The 25,555-nt window shown below is 36.8% G+C and overlaps 1 protein-coding gene across 9 annotated transcripts in view; it reads left to right on the top strand.

The window, feature by feature from the left end:
• Nucleotides 1-25,555, top strand: part of Usp37 (ubiquitin specific peptidase 37) — a 91,184-nt gene that overhangs the window by 41,929 nt on the left and 23,700 nt on the right. For 7 of the 9 annotated variants that reach the window (XM_048459010.3, XM_048459008.3, XM_048459013.3 and 4 more), the window contains 10 exons: nucleotides 1,677-1,774; nucleotides 3,506-3,590; nucleotides 6,206-6,364; nucleotides 9,606-9,737; nucleotides 9,892-10,015; nucleotides 11,436-11,626; nucleotides 13,869-13,986; nucleotides 15,407-15,486; nucleotides 20,836-21,000; nucleotides 22,672-22,737. In XM_048459010.3, the coding sequence (XP_048314967.2) occupies nucleotides 1,677-1,774; nucleotides 3,506-3,590; nucleotides 6,206-6,364; nucleotides 9,606-9,737; nucleotides 9,892-10,015; nucleotides 11,436-11,626; nucleotides 13,869-13,986; nucleotides 15,407-15,486; nucleotides 20,836-21,000; nucleotides 22,672-22,737 (1,218 nt within the window). The remainder of the gene's footprint in view (nucleotides 1-1,676; nucleotides 1,775-3,505; nucleotides 3,591-6,205; nucleotides 6,365-9,605; nucleotides 9,738-9,891; nucleotides 10,016-11,435; nucleotides 11,627-13,868; nucleotides 13,987-15,406; nucleotides 15,487-20,835; nucleotides 21,001-22,671; nucleotides 22,738-25,555) is intronic. The other 2 variants (XM_048459014.3, XM_048459015.3) reach the window with 2 other exon arrangements.

Raw genomic sequence — 25,555 nt, 5'->3', positions numbered from 1 at the left:
GAATTATAGTGACTCGCGTACTTCAGTTTATCTGAACTTGGCTTAATCAGTTATACCTAGATCCTTTGATCTTTTTTTTTTCCTCCCAATAATCTGTGGTCAGTATAGAGGGTTGAGAATCTGTGAATAGTCTCACTCATGGCTGCTCCTGGAGTTGCTATCAGCTGGGGTAATTAGGCCATGTATCTTCCAACATCTAACAAGCTAGCGTAGAATTATTTATATATCAGTGGTAGAATTTCGCGGAATTGGAAATCTCAAAGACATTTTTAGGCTTGGAATCAAAACTCACAAACACTTCTGTTAAGTTTTTTCAGGAAAAGAAAATTAGTTAAAGGGACAAACTCGTTAAAGGTTGGAGAGAGGGAGACACAAAATCTTACACAGTCCAGTCTGATATCAAATTTACTATGTAGCCCAGACTGGCCTTGAGCTCTTGCCTCCACCTCCAGAGTGCTAGGATTAGTTATATTTAATTTTGATTTTTGAGATATGGTTTGTCTGTATAGCCCTGCCCATCCTAGAATTCACTCAGTAGACCAGATTGGCCTCAAACTCACAGAGATCCACCTGCCTGTGCCTCTTGAGTGCTGGGATTAAAGGTGTGCACTACCACCTCCAGGCTTAGCTATATTTCTTAAAGAGAGGCTATAGAGTGAAGATGTAAAGCAAAGGACACAAAAAAAATATTGGCAACGCAATAGCATTGTCTACTACAAGCTTAATTTATGGTGATTCCCCTAAATTAGTAATTTCAATCTAAACTTGGAGATTTTATCTTTGTGGACCTTCTTCCTTTAGTACTTGGAAATAAAAGGGAGGAATTTCGCCTGGTGTAATGGCGAATACCTTTAATCCCAGCCTACAAGAGGCAGAGGCAGGTGGATCTCTGTGAGTAGTACACAGCTACTTCTGGGACAACCAGGACTATATAGAGAGACCCCATATAAAAAGAAAGAAAGATATATTAGCTTTGTATTCCTGAACTTAAACTAGTAAAGATTACAAGTTGAATTGGAGCCTATCCTGGAACTTGTTTGTAGACCAGGCTGGCCTTGAACTCACAGAGATCCACTTCTCTCTGCCTCCCGGAGTGCTGGGATTAAAGGCATATGCCACCAACTCCTCAGCTGAAATGTGTGTATTTTCTAAGTAGCATTTAAATTATATGTGACATAAAAGTATTTTGGATCTTATTTTTGAAAACTGCAAAGTATCAATACTCACTGAATAGTTTTCATCTTTAACTGATTGTTTTTGTCTCGTAAATAATTTTAAATTTTATTACTGTGTGTGTGTGCGTGTGTATACCACAGTTTAGAGGTCACAGGACAACTTGCAGGAGTTCGTTTTCTACCTCACTGTGGTATTCTGACATCATACTTAGATCATTGGTTCTTCATGGAAAGCACTTTTGCTTACATGAGCTGTCTGGCTAGCCCCTGATATTGCTTTTGGTTAAAAAAAAAATCTATTATCTTGTGTCTCTTTTTGACTTTCTTAAAAGAAAGTATTTTTTATTTTGCTTTATTTCCTAGAGTCGTCTCTCTGTGTGTGTGTGTGTGTGTGTATTGGTTCTTGGCTTAATGAAAGGTTATTTTCATTGTTCTTATTTCACTGAGAATTAAGAATATCTTCATACATTCATTTTATTGATTTAAAATTGTTAACTATAGGAACAACAAAGCTATGACAGACCCTTCAAGAAAATATTTAACCAGCAGTAGAGAAAAGCAGCTGAGTTTGAAACAGGCAGAAGAAAATCGAACATCAGGTAAGTTTTAGTCTTTAATTAGGGCCTCATTTGTTTACATAATATACTATATTAAACTAGCACATGACTGTATAATGTTCCAGAATAGTGGATAATCTAGTGTTAGTCTTTAGTCACCAACTTGTACCCAGTAATTGACTCGAGTGTTTTAAAGAGGGCCACCAAGCCTGAAGACCTGAATTTGATCTCAGTGACCCACGTGGTAAAAGGAGAAAACTCACTTTAGAAAGTAATCCTCTAACTTCCACATGTGTTCTGTGGTATACACACACAATGTGTGTGTGTGTGTGTGTGTGTGTATGGAAAGTTATCCAAGAATAATGGTACATACTTATAATCTCAGCACTCAGGATGTAGAAGCAAGAGAGAAGTGGGTTCAAGACTAAACTCAGTTACATAGTGAATTTGACACCAGCTGGGGGCTACATGAGACTGTCTCTCAAAAAAACAGCAATAGACAGCATGGTGACTTACACCTTAATTCCAGCATTGGGAAGACAGAGGTAGCTGTATTGTTTGAGGTCAGCTAGGAATACATAGTGAGGTGTGTGTGTGTGTGTGTGTGTGTGTGTGTGAGTGTGTATGTGAACTTATTTTTATATTTTGTTTTTCTCTAAAAAATCCAGCATTTAACCAAGTGTGACACATGCTTTTAATCCCAACATTTGGGTAGCAGAGGTAGGAGGGTCTTTGAGAGTTCTAAGACAACTGATGCTACAGAGAGAGACCCTGTCTTAAAACAAACAAATCCAGAATTTACCTTCTTTTTTTCTCTATTTCAATGTGTAGAAATAATCTAGTGTTAAAGTACCATGACCATAGACTGATGCTGGGCAGTGGTAACGCATACCTTTAATCCAAGGGCTTGGGAGAGAGAGTCAGACAACTCAGTAAGTGTGAGGGCCAGCCTTGCTCTACAAAGCAAGTTCTAGGACAACCAGGACTGTTAAGAGAAAAACCCTATCCCGAAACAAACAAAAAGACCATAGACTGAATCAGAAGTTACTGCGGTTGAAATTAATGTTCATCAGTATTGCTCATCATCACTTAGACCACATTAATAGGATTTGTTGTTTGAAGACCATCTTAACAGCACTTATTTTAAGCAATTATAACTAACCAGCAATTAGCAAACAGAAATAGTAAATACATTATAGCCATCTCATTACTATGCAAATTGCTGTTTTTAATAAATGGTAAAATGTATATACTAAAAATTGTTTTTAAAATTTATTAGTGACTTACTATTAGTAATTGGTTATTTTAACTATAGTTCTAAAAAATTGCTGTAGCAAATTGGAAGGTTTAATAACTTCTGGTATGTAAGACAAAAAACTAAGCTGTAGAAACCAGTTAGACTAAACTCTGGGCCATACCCAAAGAAGACATGAGTGTAAGAGGGACACTTCTTGGTAAGAAGGAGGATTTGGGCAGGAGAGGTAAGAGATGAGAGAGGGGAATTGGGAATAAAATTACTTCATTGTATGCATATATAAAACCACTCTTGAAGAATAAAAAAGTAGGGGGAAAGGGATTAGAAGCTAGAAAAGGACCTTTAACAGTTTGCTGGCAGAGGAACAATGCTTTGCTATTATAACTTTTCCCACAGTATTGATATTTTTAATGGACATGTATTAAGAATAGAATTAAATACAAGCAGATCCAATTGTGTAATATTATTAGGTGAGTTTGAATGGTTAGTCATTAAGTTTTCTTTCATGTGTTTTATAGGGCTTTTGCCTTTGCAGTCATCCTCATTTTATGGGAGCAGAGCTGGATCCAAGGACTACGCTTCAGGTGGCACTAACCTAGACAGGTATGAATTAGTTGTAGAATTATAAATGTAGAAGTTGAAGGGCTCTCTTTTTTCATAATCTTGAGTGATGAAACTGGCTATTCTTTATACTCTTAGCTAATGCCCTAGTTTAAACACGGCAGAGTCAATTCCAATCATAACGTCATGATACTTTAGTTAGGAAGCAGTCTAGAGCTATTTTAATTTCATCTATTTTGAAATGTGTCTAACAGTGAATAAACTGAGATTTGGAAAGATTTATATCAATGTTACCCATGTTGACTGGCATCATTAGAGTCTGTCAAACACTGCATTTCCCATCCTCTCAAGCATGGGCACATTAAAGACTAAGGGCATTTTTACATTGCCTTTGTTTTCTATGCAGTTACTAGACTAACTTGCAAAAATTAACAGATTTTTTTTTTCTTTTAAAATCTAAAGCCTCATACAAATATCTTTCATTGGAAAAGTTTTTCAGACATTTAACTTCTAGCCAGGTATGAGTGCATGTTTTTAACCCCAGGAGGCAAGTAGAAAGTAGAATTAACACAAATTCAAAGCTGATATGGTCTACAAAGTGAGTTACAAGGTTAGCTATGGGTACATAGCAATACTTTCTAAAAGTGTGGTTGTGGGAGTTGGAGAGATTGCTCAGTGGTTAAGAATACGGACTGCTCTTGCAGAATGCTGAATTTCAATTCCCAGCACCCCACATGGTGGTCCACAGCCATCTATAACTCCAGTTTCAGGAAATCTAACACCTTCTTTTGACATTCATGAGTACGAAGCATGCACATGTTGCACAAAGGTGTGTTTGTGTAGGCTTCTCAGAACATTAGACACTGTATGAAGCTGGTTTCTAGAAAAGCCATATTTAAGCCAAGGCAAACATTCTTATAAAGCTTCCAGGAGTTGGAATGATTGATGTGTTCTTCCTGGGGTTTGTTGAGTAGAGAGCAAGGATACAGACCAGTGTTACCTGCTCTCATTTCACTTGATTTGGAAGATTTACAAGGGCTGGTGAGATGGCTTGGTGGGTAAAGGCATTTTCTCCCAAGCCCTATTTTCAGTTCGATCCCTAGCACCCACCTGGTAGAAAGAGAACTAACTTCTGCAGATTGTCCTTTGACCTCCAAATGAGTGCCTGTATACACACATGTTATGCACACATGTACATACATTCACACACACAAATATTTTTTAAAAGTGAATTAAGAATCTGTAATATAAAATCCTCTGCAAAAGTTCAGGACCAGAGGGGGAAGTAGTATAACACTTGGCAATAAGGAACATCATAGAATACAGCAGTGAGGTAATATTAATTGTAAATGCAACTAAGAAACTTAGTTTGGGAATACCCTATGTCAGTATAGAACTTTAAGAGAAAAGAAGAATAGATTCAAGGATATTGTAAATGAAATAGTGGATGAAAATGCTGAAACTCCTCACATTGAAAAGCTTCAACAAATGCCAAACAGCAAGTAATATTTAAAGACCCATATGGGAGCCAGTTGTTCTGGCAAATACCTTTAATCCCGGTAGTCTGGAGGCAGAGGCAGGTGCAGCTACAAGTTCAAGGCCATCCACGTCTGAAAAGCAAGTTCCAAGGCAGCAATAGAGAAACCCAACAACAAAACAAAAAGGTCCACATGGGTAAAATAGCATTTTGAAGCTATGAGAAAGAAAATAAATAAGATATAAAAATAAAGCAGATTGACATTTGCAACAAGAGAAACAGATGTAACAGAATAAAGCATAAAAGATACTGTACACGAGTAAATTATAATCTAGGAATATATACAAAGAATGTTATTTTTATCCAGGATGATGGCACACATCTGCAATCTGAGCATCCAATATGGTGGGCATATTTCAGTGAGTTCTAGACCAGTCTGATCTACATAGAGAGTTTAGGCTAGTCAGGGATCCATAGTGAGTCCCTGTCTCAAAAGAAAGGAAAGAAAAGGGAAAAAAAAAAACACATAAGAATATGAAAGACCATTTCAGAGAAATATACAGTACAGAAATATGTTCAGCTTCAAGTATAATTAGAGATGCAAGTTAAAATAGCATTGAAGTCATGCTACCAGACTAGTAAAAGTTAATACTTGTGATGATAAATAATAGAAATATGAGGAGATGGAAATTCATTCAGGGAAGTGACACTTGCTTTAACCTTTTTGGAAAGCAATAATATATAGAAAAATTAAAAATGCCCCTTCTGTTTACACCTTCAAACAAACATTTAGTACCTTTCTTTAAAGAAATTAAGAAATTGTCTATGTGATTTGAAGTGAAGAATATACTAACTTTGTCCATAACTAGGTAAACTGATGTGGCATCCATAAAGTGTATGAAAATGAAATAAAAAGTGAAGCTGTATAGCCTTTCTGAATCCATAAGCTTGGATTGTGTAGTTTGTAGATGAAATATGTAAACTTCTTAAGCCTTCTGTTTTGTTTTTGTTTCTCTATTAACAGTTAAACTTGAGGTTTTCTTTTAAGTGACTGTTATTATTATACTAATATTTCCCTTAAGTCTAAGACTGTTTTTCCCTTTGACATTGATTTCTCTGAATCTACTACAGAAAAAAGGTGGTAGTAGTAAAAATTTTTATTTCATTTTTTTGTTTTTAGGAGTAATGTTTCAAGCCAGACTCCTTCTGCCAAAAGAAGCTTGGGGTTTCTTCCTCAACCAGCTCCTCTATCTGTTAAAAAACTGAGGTGTAACCAGGATTACACAGGCTGGAACAAACCTAGAGTGCCCCTTTCCTCTCATCAACAGCAGCTGCAGGGGTTGGTAAACTTGCTTTCTTACAGAGTGATTCAACTGAGTTATTCTTCATTTGTTATGGATATTAATATAATGTTACATAATATTAATAGAAATTTTATATGTAATGCATCATATATAAATATATATATAATGTTGTTGTTGTAAAATATTTAGAAATTGGGTCACTTATTAAAGATTTGTCGTAGCTATAAACAATAAGTCCATTGTCTGGTCTCCAAACAGTTTTCAGACCTTGACAGTGTTTCTACTGTGGGATGATCTTTCTGTACACTATGAATATGTATTCCTCTCATTGGTTGATAATAAAAGCTGTTTGACCAATAGCCAGGCATGATAAAGTTAGGCAGAACAATCAGACTGAGAACTCAGATGAGGGAGATGCCAACCAGCCGCCAGATGAACAAGATGTATTAAAGCACAGGTAAAGCCACAAGACACAGGACAGAACATAGATTAATAGAAGAGGGTTAATTTAAAAGTCAAAACGCTTTAGTAATAAGCTTGAGAAATAGGCCAAATAGTTTGTAATTAATATTAAGATTCTGTGTGATTATTTGGGACTGCGCGGTCAGGATACAAAGCTCTGCCTCTGTTTACATGTTTCTATCTGTCTATCTGTCTTTCTAATATCATCTTAAAGGAGAAATGAGTATTCTCTAACTCCATTTATTTTGGCCGACTCTTCAGGTGCTTTCAACATTTTTTTATATATTTTCTTAACACAGAAATGAAATTATAGTGGCAGTAATAATAGTAGGCGCTCAGAATTAAACCCAGGTACTTTCTAGAAGCTGCCTGGTGCTCTTGACTACTGAGCCAGCACTTCTCAAGGCTCCTTTTTGTTTTGAGATAGGATTTTGTATAGTTAAGGATGACCTTGAACTCCTGATCCTCCTGTTTCCAGTTCTCAAATGCTAGGATTATAGGTATGTACCATAATATTTTATTATTCTTGTAATGTTTCATGAATTTCTTTTAGGATGAAGTCTTGGCAGAATTGTTAACACTGAGGCTAAGAATTGGGTCCAGGTCTTCTGGAAGAGCAACCAGCCACCCCCCACCCCCACCCCCGGCCTCCCTTGGTTTTTCAAGACAGTGTTTCTCTGTGTAGCCCTGGCTATCCTTCCTCGGTGTACTCACTCTGTAGTCCAGGCTAGCCTCAAACTCAGAGATTCACCTGCCTCTGCCTCCCAGGTCCAAGGATTAAAGGCATCACCACCGCTGCCAGGCAGATAACATTTTACCTGTCTTATTTTGAGGCCATCTTACCTTTCTCTTCATTGATCTTTGTCTCCTTTCCATATTGTCTCCTCTTACGTTCTTTACTTTACTGGTCTGTGCTTCTCTATTGACAGTCTCATGAGTTGCCCATTTTGACACTCTAGATTCCTCTGGTGTTTTTTCATTCCTGCATAATATATGTACCTATCTCTAGAAATAAATCTTCTTTTCAGAACTCTTTCAGAGATTACAGAATTTTAGGTTGTATTACTCACGTCCCAAGACTCCTCTAAGGGGTGGAGCACATGTAAAAAGAAACTTTGGAAGACTCGAGGGTAATATAGGCTACCTGATTCTATTGTTTGTCATGAATCCTCTAAAACAGGCACGCACACGCACACACACACACACACACACACACACACACACACACAGAGAGAGAGAGAGAGAGAGAGAGAGAGAGAGAGAGAGAAGAAATTCAAAGAAATACAGCTGTGCTTCAGCTCTGCTGGGAGACATATGTTTAATACATTTCTAAGTGTACGGGCAAACCCATTTCCTTCAACGTTTCTGTTTTCCATTGTCTAAACTGTGGATGCTCAGAGTTGGGACAATAGGCTTATATGAAAACTAATATGTGTAAGGGGTGATAAAACATTAGAAAAAGAAAAAAGTCACTTCCAGAAAGTCTTAAGTACCAGGATAAGGCTTTTGCCAAAGTGAAAGGAAAGCAAGACTTGCTTGCTCCTCTTCCTCCCCTCCCACTGTCACCACTACTATGATGGTACATTGAAGAGATTTCACCTTACTAAACTAACATGACAGGACGAAATCCTCTCCACAAACAAAATTGGAATATAAGAAAGACGACTACTTCCTTGCAGAACAGTAGTAAGACAAACATTAAGAAAATTATTAATTAAGAAAAAAATTAACTAAAATGTTTTAGCAGATAAAGATTCTCTCAAAAGCAGCCATAAACATAACTGAACTAGTGGTTTATTGTCAATAAACTTGAACTATAATTAAACATTCTCAAACAAGGCTTTGGAAATAGTACAAAAAGTACCATGAGTCAAGATTTTAAATTATAGTAAAAATCAAAGACCCTGTCTCATTCATAAATAAACTACTGATATGTATGTAGGCAGACCAGTAGAATAGAAGAGAAAATCCTAGTTGTAATGAAGACGCACTTTTAAAAGAAATTATAATATCCAATTTTGAAAAAGATAAGTTCATTATTAAATGTGTACAAGAATAATTCTAATAGAATCAGAGAAACCTGTTGTAGAAATTTTTTTAAGTCTGGGCTAAAGAGATGACTCTGCCATTGTAAGCACATGCTGCTCTTGCAGAGAACCTGAATTCAGTTCCCAGGACCTTCATTTAGCCCCCTTACAACTTGCTGTAACTCCAGCTTCAGGGAATCTAATGGCCTCAAAGGGGGGGTACCTGTATTTGAGTACACATACTCAAACACAGACACACATGTGTATAATTAAAAATAAATTTTAAAATCTTTAACCTCTTCAGATACCAGATGTTATGGGTAAATTTTTCTATTAACTTTCATGTAGGGAGAGGCTTTATAAGTTTGGTTCAAAATCAAGATGCAATATAAGAGTGATAAATTTGAGTAATGCTAAATTTTGCATAGGTAAGCACCAAAAAAAAGGGCCAGTGAAATATTGGAAGTAAAATTTTACTGCATATAAATAAAAGGATGGTACTTTTATTATACAAAGAAGATAAATTGGAGGAAGTGGAGGGTAATAACAAAATAATGCGAAATGATTCCTTTTTAGTTTGTCTTGTAAAGTTATAATTGTTTTTAAAGCAGTTTCTCCAGGTCAGCAGCAGCTGATGGCTTGTTAGAAATGTGTGTTTCCCTGCACCCCTGTTTTCCATACCTACTGAATCAGAAACGGGGTCCAGTAGTATGTAGTTTAACAAACCATCCAGGTGGTTTTGAAACCTTTATGCATGCTGAACATCAGACACTTCTTTCCTTTCCAGATTCTCCAACTTGGGAAATACATGCTATATGAATGCTATCTTACAATCTCTGTTTTCACTCCAGTCATTTGCAAATGATTTGCTTAAACAAAGTATTCCATGGAAGAAAATTCCACTCAATGCACTTATCAGGTAATGCTAATATATTTTACTGAATAACCTCAGTGTTTTTTAAATAATAGGATTGGGGCAGTTACATAATTATGTATTGTTGTTAGTAATTAGTCATTAAAATATGCCATCAAATGTTTTTAAAATTTGCTAACCTGTCTCTTTTATTTATCAGACGCTTTGCAAACCTGCTTATTAAAAAAGATAGTTCTAATTCAGAGACCAAAAAAGAACTACTCAAAAAGGTTAAAAATGCTATTTCAACTACTGCAGAAAGATTCTCTGGCTATGTGCAAAATGTAAGTGTTAATTAATTTTAAATGTTTTATATACAGAAAATTGAAATTAGTTTTTCACCTAATTTTCATTTTAAAATGTTACCTGTGTAATGTCACTTTGGATGGTAAAATCTAAGGAGTTATCGTAACTTTTAATATGATTCCTGTGCGTTTTATCCTGTTTGGATTTTGTTTTGTTTTGTTTTTGAGTCAGTGTCTCATGTAACCTAGGCCAGATTTAAGCATGATATATGTGTGTATGATTTATAGCCAAGAGTGACTTTGAAACTCTGGTCCTGCTGCCTCCACCTCCCAGATGCTTGATTACAAGTGTTATCACTATGTTTGGTTTATGTAGTATTATGGATTGAACCAAAAGCTTTATATATTCTAGGCAAGCACTCTACCATCTGACCTACATCCTCAGCCTCCCTCCTTTTTTGAAACAGGTTCATGCTGTGTAGTTCAGACTGGTCTAGGACTCTCCTTCGCAAGAGGAGAGATTATAGGCTTATTCTACCATGTCTAGCTTTAGCATACTTAATTTATAGATGCAGGTTGCCTGTGAAAAATAACTGGAAAATTTTATCTTTTATTTATTTGTTTGTTTATCCATTTATTTATCTATTTATCTATTATTCGTTTTTCGAAAGAGGGTTTCTCTGTACCCTTGGAACCTCTCCTGGAACTAGCTTTTGTACACCAGGCTGGCCTCAAGCTCACAGAGATTTGCCTATCTCTGTCTCCTGAGTGCTGGAGACATGTGCCACCACCTCCCAGTCCAAAAAAAAAATCTTTTTTAAAGAAAGAGTTGTTTCTTTATTTATGACAATACAATTGAATAGTTAAAAATTTCAATTCTAAAGACTGGAAGCTGGCTTAGCGGTTAAGGGTACACTTACTGCTCTTAAAGGGGACCCAAATTTTGTTCTCAGGACCCATATCAGATATTCAACAATTGCCTATAATTCTAACTCTAGGGGATCCAACACCTCAGACTATAAGTGCTTGTAGTGCATTCATAACGCACATAACCCCTGCCACATACACACACTAAATCTTATATACATACTAAATCTTAAACGTTACAGTTTTCCGTGGTTTGTTAAGGTTTCTTATTAGTCGGGTTGGTTTGGGTGTGTGTTGTTGTTGTTTTGTTTGTTTTATTGTTTTCTTGTTACTGTTTGGTTTGTCAGGGAGAGTTGGTGCTGGGTTTTGAACCCTAGGACTCAAACATGCTAGGCAATTAATTGTTCTTCCACTGAGCTAAATCTCTAAACTTGTACTTTTTCAAAAGCTATAAATACTCGAAATCTTATCAGAATAAGACTGACCCTGTTCAGGTATCTCTTGACTTTTAGGTGCTTTAGTTTTATAAATATTTTGATAAGCTATGATGAGAAATGATTTGCTCTGATGACAGATATTATCATCTTTTTAGGATGCTCATGAATTTTTAAGCCAGTGCTTAGATCAGCTGAAGGAGGATATGGAAAAACTGAATAAAACTTGGAAGACAGAACCTATCCTTGGAGAAGAAAATCCACCAGATGCTTCAGCTACTAAAGTGTTCACTTGCCCTGTTATTGCAAACTTGGAGTTTGAGGTTCAGCACTCCATTATCTGTAAAGCGTATGTAATTTCTAAGCAAACTTTTAACCCTTCTTAGTCCTGTATGGCAAGTGGCTAAAACTTTCCTTGTCACATATCAAGACTTATTTTTTGATTCTTTTGTTTCCCCAGGAAAAATACAAATCCACAAATACTATCAGAACTTTCTTTTCTTTCAGTCTTTCAATTCTTTTGGGTTCGGGATTTTGAAACAGAATCTTACTATGTAATGTAGCTCAAGCTGTCCTAGAACTTGGCATATTCATTTCGCAGCCACCCATTGCTGACGGACAGTGCAGACGTGATTTACACCTGTTGTTCTTTTCTTTTTGCTTCATTTTATTCATTATTGATGGAAACAGGCAGAGGACAGTTTTTTAGGTTTTTCTTTTTGTTTTGTTTTTGTTGTTTTTTAAAATATCTATCTATCTATCTAGATATCTATCTATCTATCTATCTATCTATCTATCTATCTATCTATCAATCTATCATGTATGCAATATTCTGCCTGTGTATTTGTCTGCAGGTCTGAAGAGGGCACCAGACCTCATTACAGATGGTTATGAGCCACCATGTGGTTGCCGGGAATTGAACTCAGGACTTTTGGAAGAGCAGGCATTGCTCTTAACCACTGAGCCATCTCTCCAGCCCTTGTTTTTTGAGACAGAATTTCTCTGTATAACAACCCAGGCTGTCCTGGAACTGTTTTGTGGATCATGCTGCCTGGAACTCACAGAGATCTCACCACACCATGCTTGGTTATTAGACTTTTTTTTTTTTTCAGCAGTCTCTTTTACCACTGATTCATCTTCCTTGATCACTATTTTTATAACAGTGCTTAACAAAGTAATAGCCAAAGATAATTGAAACAGTTCTTGATACACTTTTTGTTGTTTGTCTTATGACCTATATGTCATACCATATAGGTCAGGGTAACCTTAAGTAACAGATCTGCCTGCCTTTATTTGCAAATCCTGAGATTAAAGGATTACTTATCACAACCAACTGTGATACACTTTTTTTCTAACTCAATAGTTAGTGGTTGATTTGTGGGTTGCTTTTTGTTTGATTTTCTGAGGCAGAGTGTCTCTTTGTTGTCCTGGCTGGCTTAGTTCGTTATGTAGACCATGCTGGCCTCAAATTTGCAGATATCCTCCTACCTCTGCCTCCTAAGTGCTGGAATTAAAGTGTGCACCATCACACCTGGCTGATTTTTTTTTTTTTCCCAAGGCAGGATGTTACTATGTTGCCTCAAACTTGTGGTCCTGCTGGCTCAATTTTTAAGTGCTAGAGTTACTGGTGTTAGCTACCATACTTGACTGGAAACAGTTTTTTGGTTGGTTGGTTACTCTTTGTTTGAGGTTTACTTATTTTATGTATATGTGTATTTTTCCTGCATGTTTGTATATGCAGAGTTCAGAAAAGGGTATCACATCCCCTAGAACTAGACTGTGAATGGATGGTTGTAAGCTACCTTATGGGTGTTAGGAATAAAATCTGAGTTCTGTGTAAGAACTGAGCTCATTCTTCAATCATTAGAAACAATTTTTTTAAAGGCTATAAGAATATATTTTACTAAGATTCTCTCACAGGCAGAATTCTAAGGTGATCTTCCGCCTTTGTATGATTCTGTATTCTGAGTATGTAAAGTCCACGGTGATTCTGAGCTGTCACTCCTGTGTGGTGAGACGTTATCTAGCTGTAAAAGTTTTGCTTATATGATCAAGACTACTACTCTTACCCTTGAGTTACTATTATTACTTTTTGTAAGAGATAATCTTTATGGGCCAGAGCAGATCACACTAGCTGTTTAAATCTGGATCTAGAGGTCGAAACAGGACATTTTAGTAGAAGTCAGAGGTGTGCTTCTGTATGGAAGAAAATTATTAACTTTGTAGTGTGGAAACCAGAAAGAAGGTTCTGAGATTAAGAGCACTGGCTGCTCTCTTCTTGAGGTCCTGAGTTCATTTCCCAGCTACCACATGGTAGCTCACAACCATCTATAATGAGATCTGGTGCCCTCTTCTGGCACGCAGGCATACATGCAAGTAGAACACTGTATATAATTTATAAATCTTTTTTTAAAAAGATTGATTCATGCTATTCGTGTATATTGGACCTTAAGCTCTATAGAGGAAGAAGGTATGAACTATAGTTTTCTTTATCTATGGATTTTTATTTGTATGTATATAAATATGTACATATTTATAGGTATGTATTTTTATAGTTCCAATTTTACACTAATCTCATCTCATCCTTACAGGTGTGGAGAGATTATTCCCAAAAGAGAACAGTTTAATGATCTCTCCATTGACCTTCCTCGGAGGAAAAAACCTCTCCCTCCTCGTTCAATTCAAGATTCTCTTGATCTTTTCTTTAGGGTAATATCTTTGATATATTCATATAACTCAGTTTTATATTTATAGATGTTTTCTTTAAGACAGAGTTTGACTAAATTATTTGCAGAGAAAATTAATGAAAGTATTTATAAATAATGATAAACTTGGTTAAAGCTGCTAAAGAAGAAAACTGGCTTCCTAAATAGATTGAATGTTTAGCTAAATGCTGCTTATTTTAAGGAACCTTAAAAAGGCTGTTTCTTGTTGGGCACTGGTGGCACACGCCTTTAATCCCAGCATTTGGGAGGCAGAGTCAGGAGGATCTTTGTGAATTCGAGACTAGCCTGGTCTACAGAGCAAGTTCCAGGACAGACTCCAAAACTGCAGAGAAACCCAGTCTCAAAACACATACACACACGCAAGCTGTTTCTTACTTGTAAACAAATATGAATGCAAAGCATTTGAAATGATCTTTTGTCAAATTTGGCAACATGAATTAAGTTTGGAGATACAATATGAGTTGTTATGAGAGCTGAGGAATGAAAAGATACTCTTTTCTTAGGTTGTGTGTCCTAGTAGGAACAAGAAGGGAGAATCAGGTGTGTGTGTGTGTGTGTGTGTGTGTGAGAGAGAGAGAGAGAGAGAGAGAGAGAGAGAGAGAGATTCAGAAAGTTTCTCGGGGGGCATAGTCAGTGTGACCTTAGAACTGGTGGGAATTTGCTAAGATTTCTTCTTCATCTGTATTGGTGGTCCTTTTTTGTTGTAGCAAATTGGCAGGGTTTTCTTCCTGTAGCTTAATAAAAATTCTGTTCTTTAAATGGTGACTGTTGAATTTCCTCAGCAGATGGCTGCTCTGTCTCTTGCTGTTGTTTTACTCATTCTCTACTATTCCTGTCATTATCTCACACTGAAGATTTTCTTGTGTGTCTTTATCCCTCTTTTAAGGATTTCTTGTTTCAGTTTTCTCTAGGTAATGATATCCACCCCAAACTTTGGTCCTTTTAGAGCAGTTGTTCTTAGTGGGCTGTCACCAGAAGATTGAGTTCCATTGTAAGAAAGGGGTAGAGTTACACCTAACAGACCAGGAACTCCGCCTAACCTGAAGGTGATCTTATCCCTGCTATAGCCAACTGTTAAAATCTGGATATACTCTTGGCAGCCATTCTTGTGTATCCATGGGGAAAAATTAAGATCTGCTTCATTAGAGTCTAGTTACTATCATAAATTGAGATGTTTCCTTGGTAAAGAAGGAATTAGGAATTCTGAAAATAGGAGCCATGATATCATAAATAAGTATTTTAAAGATTAGGTCTTAACTTTGTATTTCTGTGGTTCCACGCATAGCATTTAAAACTGGTTCAGAGTTGTCATCCCACTGAACTAGTGAAACTAAAGATTATTTGCATTTAGTGGATTAATGCCAATTCAACTTCATCCTTATTTTTCTCTTTTATCTTTATAGGCAGAAGAGCTTGAGTATTCTTGTGAAAAGTGTGGTGGAAAGTGTGCTCTTGTCCGACACAAATTTAACAGACTTCCCAGGTAAATTTGTTGCCTTTTTAGAAGTGTATATCTCTAATTCACTGGGAATATAGTTTGGGAGTATACAGTGTTTACCTACTATGTACAAAGCCCTAGATTTGATCCCTAAACTCAATAAACAAACAGACAAACTTAACATTATGAATTCATAAGGATCTTGAAAACTTGTGTATAAAAGGAAGATGGACTAGAGAGACAGCTCAATAGTTAGGAGCTTTAGCTACTTACTCTTGCAAAGGACCTGGATTCATTTCCCAACACCCATTTGTTGGCTTACAATCATCTATAACTTTCAGTTTCTAGGGAATCAATGCCTAGATATACATGCAGGCAAAACACCCATATACATATATATATATATATGAAGGAATAAAAAGAGAATTTTGAATACTTTAGGGAAAGTAGTCTTTGAGTCTCTGGAAAATGATAAAAGAGGATGCAGTTAGTAACACTGGCTCTAAAGTTTTCTTTTGATAATATTGTAACAGTTGTATAGCTTAAGGATCCCTTCTGGAATACTCACGCCAGAAACTTTTTGTATTTTGTAATATGCATCATGAAATTCAGGGTTGGAGTGTGTGCAGGTCTAAACACTAATGTTCATTTATATGTACATTATGCATAGTCTAAAGAAAATTTTATATAGTATTTTCAGTGTCCCTGCTGTTTTTGTTTTGTTTTTTTGAGACAAGGTTTCTCTTGTGTAACAGGCCTACTGTCCTGGAACTCACTTTGTTGACCAGATCCTCCTGCCTCTTGCCTGGTATTAAAGATGTGCACTGCCACTGCCTGACATGTTCCTGCTTTTTGCCTGCCTCTTTTCACATAAAATAGGTAGAGAATTTCTCACTATAGAATTATTTAAGTTCTCTAAGTTTCAGATTTGGGAGCCTATTTGATTTTGAATTTTTTGCATTAGGGATGTCATTTGTTTTTGCTATAGTCTCCTTCTCTTATCCATCAGGAAAAAAAAGTGCCGCAGACACAGTATGGACATAGGAGAAGCAACTTCCTACATTTTGCGAATTCCTTTTTCAAAGGATCTTAAAAAGTTATTAGATTTCCTGTAATCATAGAAGAATTTTCTGCCTTGGATAAAATTGATTTACATTGTGTTAGTGCTGTACATGAAATGAAGCTAGGTGCAGAAATTATGATGTGGTTATAAGATACCTGTTAGTGCTTCCCAGGATTAGAGCTCTCTACCACACACAAGATGATTGTTACCATTAAATATTTATGTGGCGCTCTGCCTGTACCAGAGAGCTTTAGTTTCTTTTATTAGCTTCAAATTTTCTGTAAATGTATCCTTTCTGGAATCTAGGCTCCAGGAAAAAGTTCTTTTGCATTCTGTAATCCATTCCTTTCTAGAAAATAAGTTTTCAGAGAAATTACTTTTCAAGTCATAGCAGTATTATCATTTTTTTGTGTTTTTAAAAGATTATATTTATTAATGTTATGAGGCAATAAGGGAAGAAGAAATTTGAAGACAAAAGATTAATCACTAACTTTATGAAGTTGAAAATACTGAGGTGGTTCTGGAGAGATGGTTCAGCAGAGTACTGGGTGTTCTGCTAGATGGTCTAGGTTCAATTCCCAGCACCCACTTTTGTGGGTTTTTTTGGTTTTTTTTGTTTTTTTGAGATAGAGTTTCTCTACATAGCTCTTCCTGTCCTGGGACTCGCTATGTAGACCAGGATACCCTTGAACTTAAAAGATCTACCTGCCTCTGAGTCCTGGGATTAAAAACACGGGCCACTGTACCCAGCCCACATGGTGACTTAAAACTGTCTGTAGCTCCATTCTCAGAAGATCTATTTTTTTTTTTCATTTTAAAGTTTTTTAAAGTTTCCCCTTCGTCCTCTCCTCCTGTCCCCTCCTCTCACATCAGATCCCCTCCCCCCATCTTCTCCCCCTGTCTCCATTCATAAAAGGGCAGGCCTCCCATGGGAATCAACAACTGATTCCTCCTGCACCAGGCACACGGTGGTGCACAGAACACAACGTGTAGAGAAAACATGCATGCATATAAAATTAAAAAATTTCAAATAGTGTAAATAAAATACTAAGTAAAAGAGATATATTTCCCTCTAGTAGTGTACTTGTATTAAGTGTCAGTTTGTTCTAAACTTGTTATATGAAATAGATGCCTCTGAATCTTAAACACTAATTATTAGTCCTCCAAGCCACTGTCTTCTTTTGCCCTGCATGTTTTGGAACTCACTGTGTAGCCCAAGATGACCTTCAATTTGCAGTAATCTTTTGCTTTTATCTCCTAAATCCTGGGATTACAGCTGTGCACCACTAGGTCTAATTCTACATCTGTTTTATATTTTGGATCTTTCTAGTACTGGAGTTGAAAGCATGGCCTCTCACAAGCCAGTCAAGCCTATGCCACCAGGCCACTTCTCAGCCCTCTGCTTTATCATTGAAAGGCCTAACACCTTTATCAAGACTTACTTTTTTATTCTGCCTCAACTGGATCATATCCTTTTACATTGTAAATTAGGAGGCCACGAGTTGAAAAAAAAATTCTTTTTGGTGTTGGAGGCCTAGCCCAGGGTCTCATGCATGTAAGACAAATATTCTACCTATGAGCTATAGCCGAAGACTTTTTAAGTTTTTGTAGTGTTTTCCTAAGTCACTAAGATGGACCTTGAACTCGTAATTCTTCTGCTTCAGCCTTCTGAGTTCTAGAATTAGAGTCCTATCCCACATAAAGAGAAATATAATCATTAATTTCAGCTTGCAAATATTTTGAGTTTGTGGTTTTTTGAGTTTGTGGCTTCTGTGATAGAGGCCTGTGCAGAATGAACACACAGAGTTTTCTAAGGCGAGACAGTTTTTTGCCAAAACTGAAGCTTAAATCTGATAAAATTTTTTAGTTTCAAATTTAGAAGTTCTTATGAGCTATGAAATGTATTTAATCTATCAGGCAGAAATTAGGTGAAATTAGATGACAGCTTACAGTAGTAATAACAAAAAGGAATAAGAAGAACTAAATGGGGGCTGGCGAGATGGCTCAGAGGTTAAGAGCATTGCCTGCTCTTCCAAAGGTCCTGAGTTCAATTCCCAGCAACCACATGGTGGCTCACAACCATCTGAAATGAGATCTGATGCCCTCTTCTGGCCTGCAGGCAGACACATAGACAGAATATTGTATACATAATAAAATAAAATAAATATTTAAAAAAAAGAACTAAACGTCGTTTTAGATTCAGACAAGAGTCAACATGCAAATGATTTACATAATGCTTTTGTTAGTGGGTAAAGTTTTCTGGTTTTTCTCTTAGTTTTCTCTAGAGACAGTGCTTCTAAAATAAGACAATTAGGTCCAGTAAAATGGCTCAAAGGATAAAGGTGCTTGCTGCCAAGCCAGTGATTTGAGTTCAGTTCCCCAGGACCCACTTGGTAGGAGAGAAGTGGCTCACAGAGAGTCTGATTTCCGCATGGATACCATGACCCACATTCTTATACAAAGCAAATAAATATTTTTATGATTTTTTTTAAAAAAAATGCTGCAAGATCCCCAGCAGCAGTAGGCAGCAAAAATGCTGTAGGTCCCAAATGGTGGTAGTGGGCCATGTGGCGGCAGACAGCGGGACCCTGGGAACAGCCAGTCCCAGGCAGAGACGGCTGCTGGTTCCAGAGCGGTGGCCCAAGCAGTGGTGGCAGCGGGCCATGTGGCAGCAGGCAGTGGGCTCTGGGAGCGGCCAGTCCCCGATCAATGGCTGGTCCCAGGCAGGGAGACACATGATGGGTATGCAGGAGACAGAGACATGGATAGACACGACATGCAGAGTGAGATTGAATATTTATTCAGGAGGTTATGGATATTTATTCAGGAGGTTACGGAGGGGGAAGGGGGAGGAGAGAGAGAGAGAGAGAGACAGAGACAGAGAGGGGAGGAGGGGGAGGAGGGGGAGGAGAAAGAAACAGAGAAGGGGGAAAGCGGAGAAGTGGGGAAAGAGGCAGAAGCAAAGCTGCCTTCCAAGAGGAAAAAAGAGTGTGAGCTCAGGCTGGAAGCTGAAGATCAGCCTGCCTCAGGGGATGGGGGAGGGAGTGGGCATGGCTTGTCTCTTAAAGAGACAGAGCAACCATTACAAGTATAGTAAAATAAGAATAATCTCAATGGCTAGAAAATTAGCTTCATTGAGAAAATGCTTGAAAGGTTTCCCAAAGTGCAGGAAACCTTTTAGGTTCAATCCCAGTTCCCACAAAACCTGTCTTTGTGACTAGTGTCTGCTATCCCAGCTCTCTTAACACTTGAAGGTAGAGGTTGGAGGACTGAAAGTTCAAGGTCATCCTTAGTTTGTAGCCAGCCTGGACTGCCAGAGACTCTAGCTCTAGATTAAATAAAAATAATTAATCTTGAAATACCAGAGAGTTGGCTGACGTCTTAATCATAGCACTTGGGAATCTAGGAGGGTTACTATGAGTTCAAAGCCAGCCTGGTTTGCATTGAAACTTCCAGACAAGCCAGAGTTAAAGATTACTTGTTAAGGCTCTATCCAAGACAGTGAAGGAGTAGAAGGGTGGAGGGGGCAGGCCTTAGATGGGAAGTAGCAAGGACTGGGAGGTGAGGAGGGTGGAGAAACTAATTGATATGTAAAATAAATGGAAAAAAAGTTAGTTTAAGAAAAAGGCTGGTGATAGTGGTGCACGCCTTTAATCCCAGCACTGGGGTGCAGAGACAGGTGGGTCTCTGAGTTCAAGGCCTGGTGTACAAGTGCTAAACAACAACAAAATAATCCCAACCCCAAAAAGAAAAATCTTGAAATAATGTTGGTCCCATTATGCATAAGGGCTACTATATAATATTCAGTCTAATAGACATTTTGCCTTATGATCATATATGACCTATTTTAAATATATAACACTTGAATAAATAATGTTAACCAAAACCCAATTGACACATCTAAAAATTTAGTTCTTTGGTCTATTGTGTGTTTATGGTGGGAGGGTTTCCTAGAAACATTAGATGTACTTTATCTAAACTTCATTAATCACTGGATCTAAGGTTTTTATATCTATCCACACCTTTGTACATGGCAAATATTTAGTAAAAATTTCTTAAAGTACGTTTAGTTTGGCTAAGTGTGTGGGCTTGGGTTGAGAGCGGATGTTTGAAGCAGTTTCTTGTTATATAGCCTTAGCTAATTTGGAAAGCTTTGTGTGACCAGGCTGGCCTTGAGTTTATAGAGAACCACCTGCCTCTGCCTCACAGGTGCTAGGAGTAAAGGTGTGGTCACCACCACCCAGCGTGACCAGCTCTATCTCTCAGTCGGATTCGACTTGAGTGTACCTGTGTTCCATATGAATTAGCAGAGCCATTCTCTTGTTTTCCAGGGTCCTCATTCTTCATTTGAAACGGTACAGCTTCAATGTAGCTCTTTCACTTAACAACAAGATAGGACAGCAAGTCATTATTCCAAGATATCTGACCCTGTCATCTCATTGCACTGAAAATACAAAGCCACCTTTTACTCTTGGATGGAGTGCACACATGGCAATGTAAGAGACAATGCTTTTTACCTTTACTTTTGAAATGGGTTTTAATATTTCAGAGATTGGCCAAACTAGATAACAACTATCAGGAAAGATAATCAAAGGAGATTTAAATTCTGCATTATTTTAGAATTTTAGTATTAAACTTCTGTCGGATAGAAGTAATTAAAGAAAAATGCTTACACAAAATTCTTCCAGATTTAATAAATGCCTGTTATAATACAGTACTTTTTTGAAAGAGTGTTGCTACTCTTTTAGAACAGCAAAAAAATAAAATAAAAGACCAATTGACATACTTGGAAATATAACTGAAATGTGGTAATCTAGACACTTAAAGTATTTATTTCTGTGTTCATCTCTAGATGTTCTACTTCAGGATCTGAATGGGGCTTGGGAATCAGTGTTCTTAACAAACACCTCAGTGCTTTGGGATATGCAGATTTGAGAAATCAGATATTAAACTAGAGCTCCCCTCCCAGAAAGACTGATCGTTCTATAAGTAGGCATTATGCCCAATGTGAATAACAGCAGAGACTCCTAGAAATGTTTCAGAGAAAAAGAAGTCCTCTTGGCTTTAGATTTTGCTTTGTCATCATGGATGCTGGAACCTTTGGCCTCCTGAATGCCATTCTCTTCTCCGTGCATGTTTAACGTGGAGCCCTATGCTGCAGTTCTTTTTCATACAGTCATAAAGTCCTGAAGCTGTAGTAGTGAAACGAATTTTTGAAAATTCTGTCCAAATTCTTAATTTTACCAAGAGATTGATTTTACTGTTAGTAATAAAAAGGCCCTAGTCTTGTCAGGTATGGTAACACATGCCTGTAATTCCAGTCTAAAGCAGAAGGATGCTTCAAGAACAGTTTAGGCTATGTAGAATGTTTGAGGCCACCCTGGGTTAAATAATAATACTCTGTCTCCAAAATGAACAAGGAAGGATAGTGTCTTGGCTTTTAAAGTAGTGTTACAAAAAATAAACAAACATTTCCCAAAATTAATTGATACAATTTATAAGCTATATTTATCTTTGGATTTATAAAGTACATCATGTAAGTTTGCACTAATGTCCTCATGGGTTTACTATAACAAAGCCTGTGCCCAGAGAGTTTTTAGTGTATGTAATTGTTTTGTTTTTTTGTTGTTTGTTTTTTCTGTTCTTATTTGAAGAGAATGTTTTTACTTGGTGTAAACTGCCCTCTACTGGTAGAGCTGTTAGTGCCTCTGACGACTGTATTTCTTTTCTTTGTGACCACTGACCTTAAGTGCAGCTGTCTGACTACATTTTAATGCAATTTTAGGCTTTACAACCTTGGAAAGTTTGACTTCTCTGTGGGAAAATAAGATTGTTGTAACCATTAAGTACGGTAGTACATACAGTGCTTGCCATCTAGGAGAGCTATTATTATTTTATTGCTCAAAAATAAATGAGATAGTTTTCCCCCAGGTTCTTGTCATATGTGTTCCACTTGACTTCTTTGTAAAGCTGTTTATTTCAATTAGATCAAGAAGAGCCAGAGATAATTAATTTTTCCTCTGGGATTTTATGGTTATTTTAAACTATTGATTGCTTTTCAAGAGGATATAAGAGATTTACAGTATAGAATAATTAACTTTACCAGTTAAATATCTACCTTTAATGATGCAATTGTATATATTACATATTCTCTAATTTTCTAATAGTTCTAGACCATTGAAAGCCTCTCAAATGGTGAATTCCTGCATCACCAGCCCTTCTACACCTTCAAAGTGAGTTCTATTTCTTATGTACCCAAATTTTGTCTAAGGATTTGGCTCACCCTAATCTCTAAAGTTACTCACTCCCCTTTTCTTTATCATTTCTTTTTGCATGCCAGTTGCTCAGTATTACTCATACTTGGAAATGTTCTTGAGTCTGGCTTAGATATGATCTAGGGCTTTTTTTTTTTTTTTTTTTTTTTTTAGCAATCAAAAAAGGTTCCAGGATTATTTTGTTTTTAAATTTCTTAAAAGATCTTTGCTGATAGCATTATTTTCATCCTAAAACTTAAGAATTGACTCTAAGGTTTAAAGAAATAAAACAACTCCTGTCTAGATACCCTTCCTCGTAGATAGGCACAGGACCCCACCTATTGTTGCATGTCTCCTTGACACTGACAGGAAGAATTCTGAGAGGAAACAAGAAACAAACAAGCACTAGAATGCAGCTATTTTGCAAAATACTTGACATTTTTAAAGACCAGAAGCTTAAGGAGGGAAACTCGCTCTCTTTTTTTTTTTCACTTTTTAAAATTGTGCTTCCTAAGAGGTCACCAGAATTTCTGATTAGACCCATCTTTTAAAATTAGACCATTTAAATTGACTTAGTTGTCAGTTCACTTCAAAATGCAAAGAGAGCAACATGAAGCAAATTTGATGTCCCAAAGTCCTTTTAAAAAAAAGCACAGTTTTATTCTTTAAGTGCTTGTTTGGAATTTTAGTATCCATAAGACAACATTTAGGAACAACTGTTTTCTTTTTCTCCCGTCATTTTTCAGTGCAATAAAACAAGATAATTAACTTGACTAGAAATCTGAGTTGTATCAATATGAATCTTCTTGACTGCTTAGAAAGTGAACAAGTGATGAATTTAAGGACAAACCTTTTTCACTGCTACAGGAAGCTGCCTTCTGTAAACATTGTCCTTACTCATGGATATGCACAAATCACAGTGGTTCCAAGAAACAAATTATTTCATTGTATATTATTGTACGTTGACATAGCCATTTTTTCTTTGGGGTCTAATGGGATTAGAATTTGAAAGTTGGCTAATAAAAGGTGATTAGGGCCTTTAAAACCCAACACGCAGATCAGATTTAAAAGAGGCTAAATTCTAAACTAGGCACCATTGATTCCTCTATAATATTCTTTGTCACATTTGACTGTGGTTAAACATAGCTAGGTATCACCCCTTTAACAAAGTATGTACCTGATAAAAAAAAAATAGTTGAGGTTTGCCTGATGCACATGAAGTCAAAAATTAGGAATCAAGAAAGTTAATTAAAGCTGGGTGTGGTGGCATACATCTTTAGTCAATCCCAGCACCTGAGAGATAAAGGCAGGAGGCTCAGGAATTGAAGACCATCCATCTTCATAAATAGCAAGTTTGAGGCCAGGCTGGGCTATATGAGATGATCCCAAAACCATTGGTGGGGAACTGATTTGGCGATTTTTAAGTTACCCTGGAAACTTTATAAACTTGTTATAGGCAGTTATTCAAGTATATGGGCTTGATATCTGGCTTGGCATCCAATCCACTTTTCAGGTGTCTTCAGTCTTCACACTGGTCTCTGGCCTCTTTTCTTTCTTTTTTTTTTTTTAAGATTTTTTTTTTATTATGTATACAGTATTCTCAGTATTCTGTCTGCATGTATGCCTGCAGGCCAGAAGATGGCATCAGATCTCTTTACAGATGGTTGTGAACCACCATGCGGCTGCTGGGATTTGAACTCAGAACCTTTGGAAGAGCAGGAAATACTCTTAGCCACTGAGCCATCTCTTCAGCCCCATCTTTTCTTTATCTTTGTTTCTATGCTATCCTCTCTTCATGCCATGCCTACTTATTTACAGTTTTCACATTTAAATCACTTATATTTTTCAGATTTTCATTTTTTTTAACTATTACTTATGAATTTATTTTAACATCCATCAAAGGAAGTTCTTGTTCTTTGATCTTTGCTACTTCCTCCTTTAATGCGGTAGCACTTTATCTGGTATCAATAAAATTGTTTCATATAGATAAATTTTAATACAGCTAAAGCTTGCCTTTTAAAGCATTTATCTCTTAACATTTTAACCATATTAGATGAAATTTTTCTAAAATGTGTTAATGCTGTTCTCTATTTATTCATTTTGGTTTTTGATGTTGTTTCTCTTTGTAGCTTTGACTGTCCTGGAACTCGCTCTGTAGACCAGGCTGGCCTCAAACTCAGCTCCGCATGTCTGCCTCCCAGGTGCTGATATTAAAGACATGTGTCACCATGCTCAGTATGTTGTGCTATTCTTATATACTTTGATACAGTTGCATATTTCTTAATGATTTAAAATTTGCATTATGGGACTGGAAAGATGGCTCAATGGTTAAAAGTACTTGTTGCTCTTCCAGAGCATTGAAATTCAGATCACCACACCCATGTCCACTGGCTTACAACCAGGATCTGATACTCTCTTCTCAAGGCCTCAGCACTTACACACCTGTGGCATACCAGACACGTGGCATTCTGACACATAGACATCCATACATATTTGTACAGAAGGAAAGTAAATCCACATTCTAAGTATCAGTATTGCATTGGGTTTTGCTTGTTTGTAGTTTTGTGTTTTGTTTTCAGGTAAAATCTTGCTATATAATTCAGTCTGCTCTCAAATCTGCAGTTTTATTGCCTCAATCCCCCTAGTGCTGCCTGTATAAATGTATCATGCCAGCTTCACTGTTTTTTAATATTAGTATTATTTGCCTTACATTAAACAACTTTTAGTTCTTTCTTTTTCTCCCCCTTTGTGATTATCCGCCCTCATTTCATAGCTCTCATCTCTCATGAAATTGCTA

The sequence above is a fragment of the Myodes glareolus genome, chromosome 1, assembly GCF_982192425.1.
Source record: "Myodes glareolus chromosome 1, mMyoGla1.1, whole genome shotgun sequence".
In the NCBI taxonomy this organism is placed as follows: Eukaryota; Metazoa; Chordata; class Mammalia; order Rodentia; family Cricetidae; genus Myodes; species Myodes glareolus.
The sequence above is the reverse complement of the archived record's forward strand: the minus strand, read 5'-3'. Positions and strand labels throughout refer to the sequence as shown.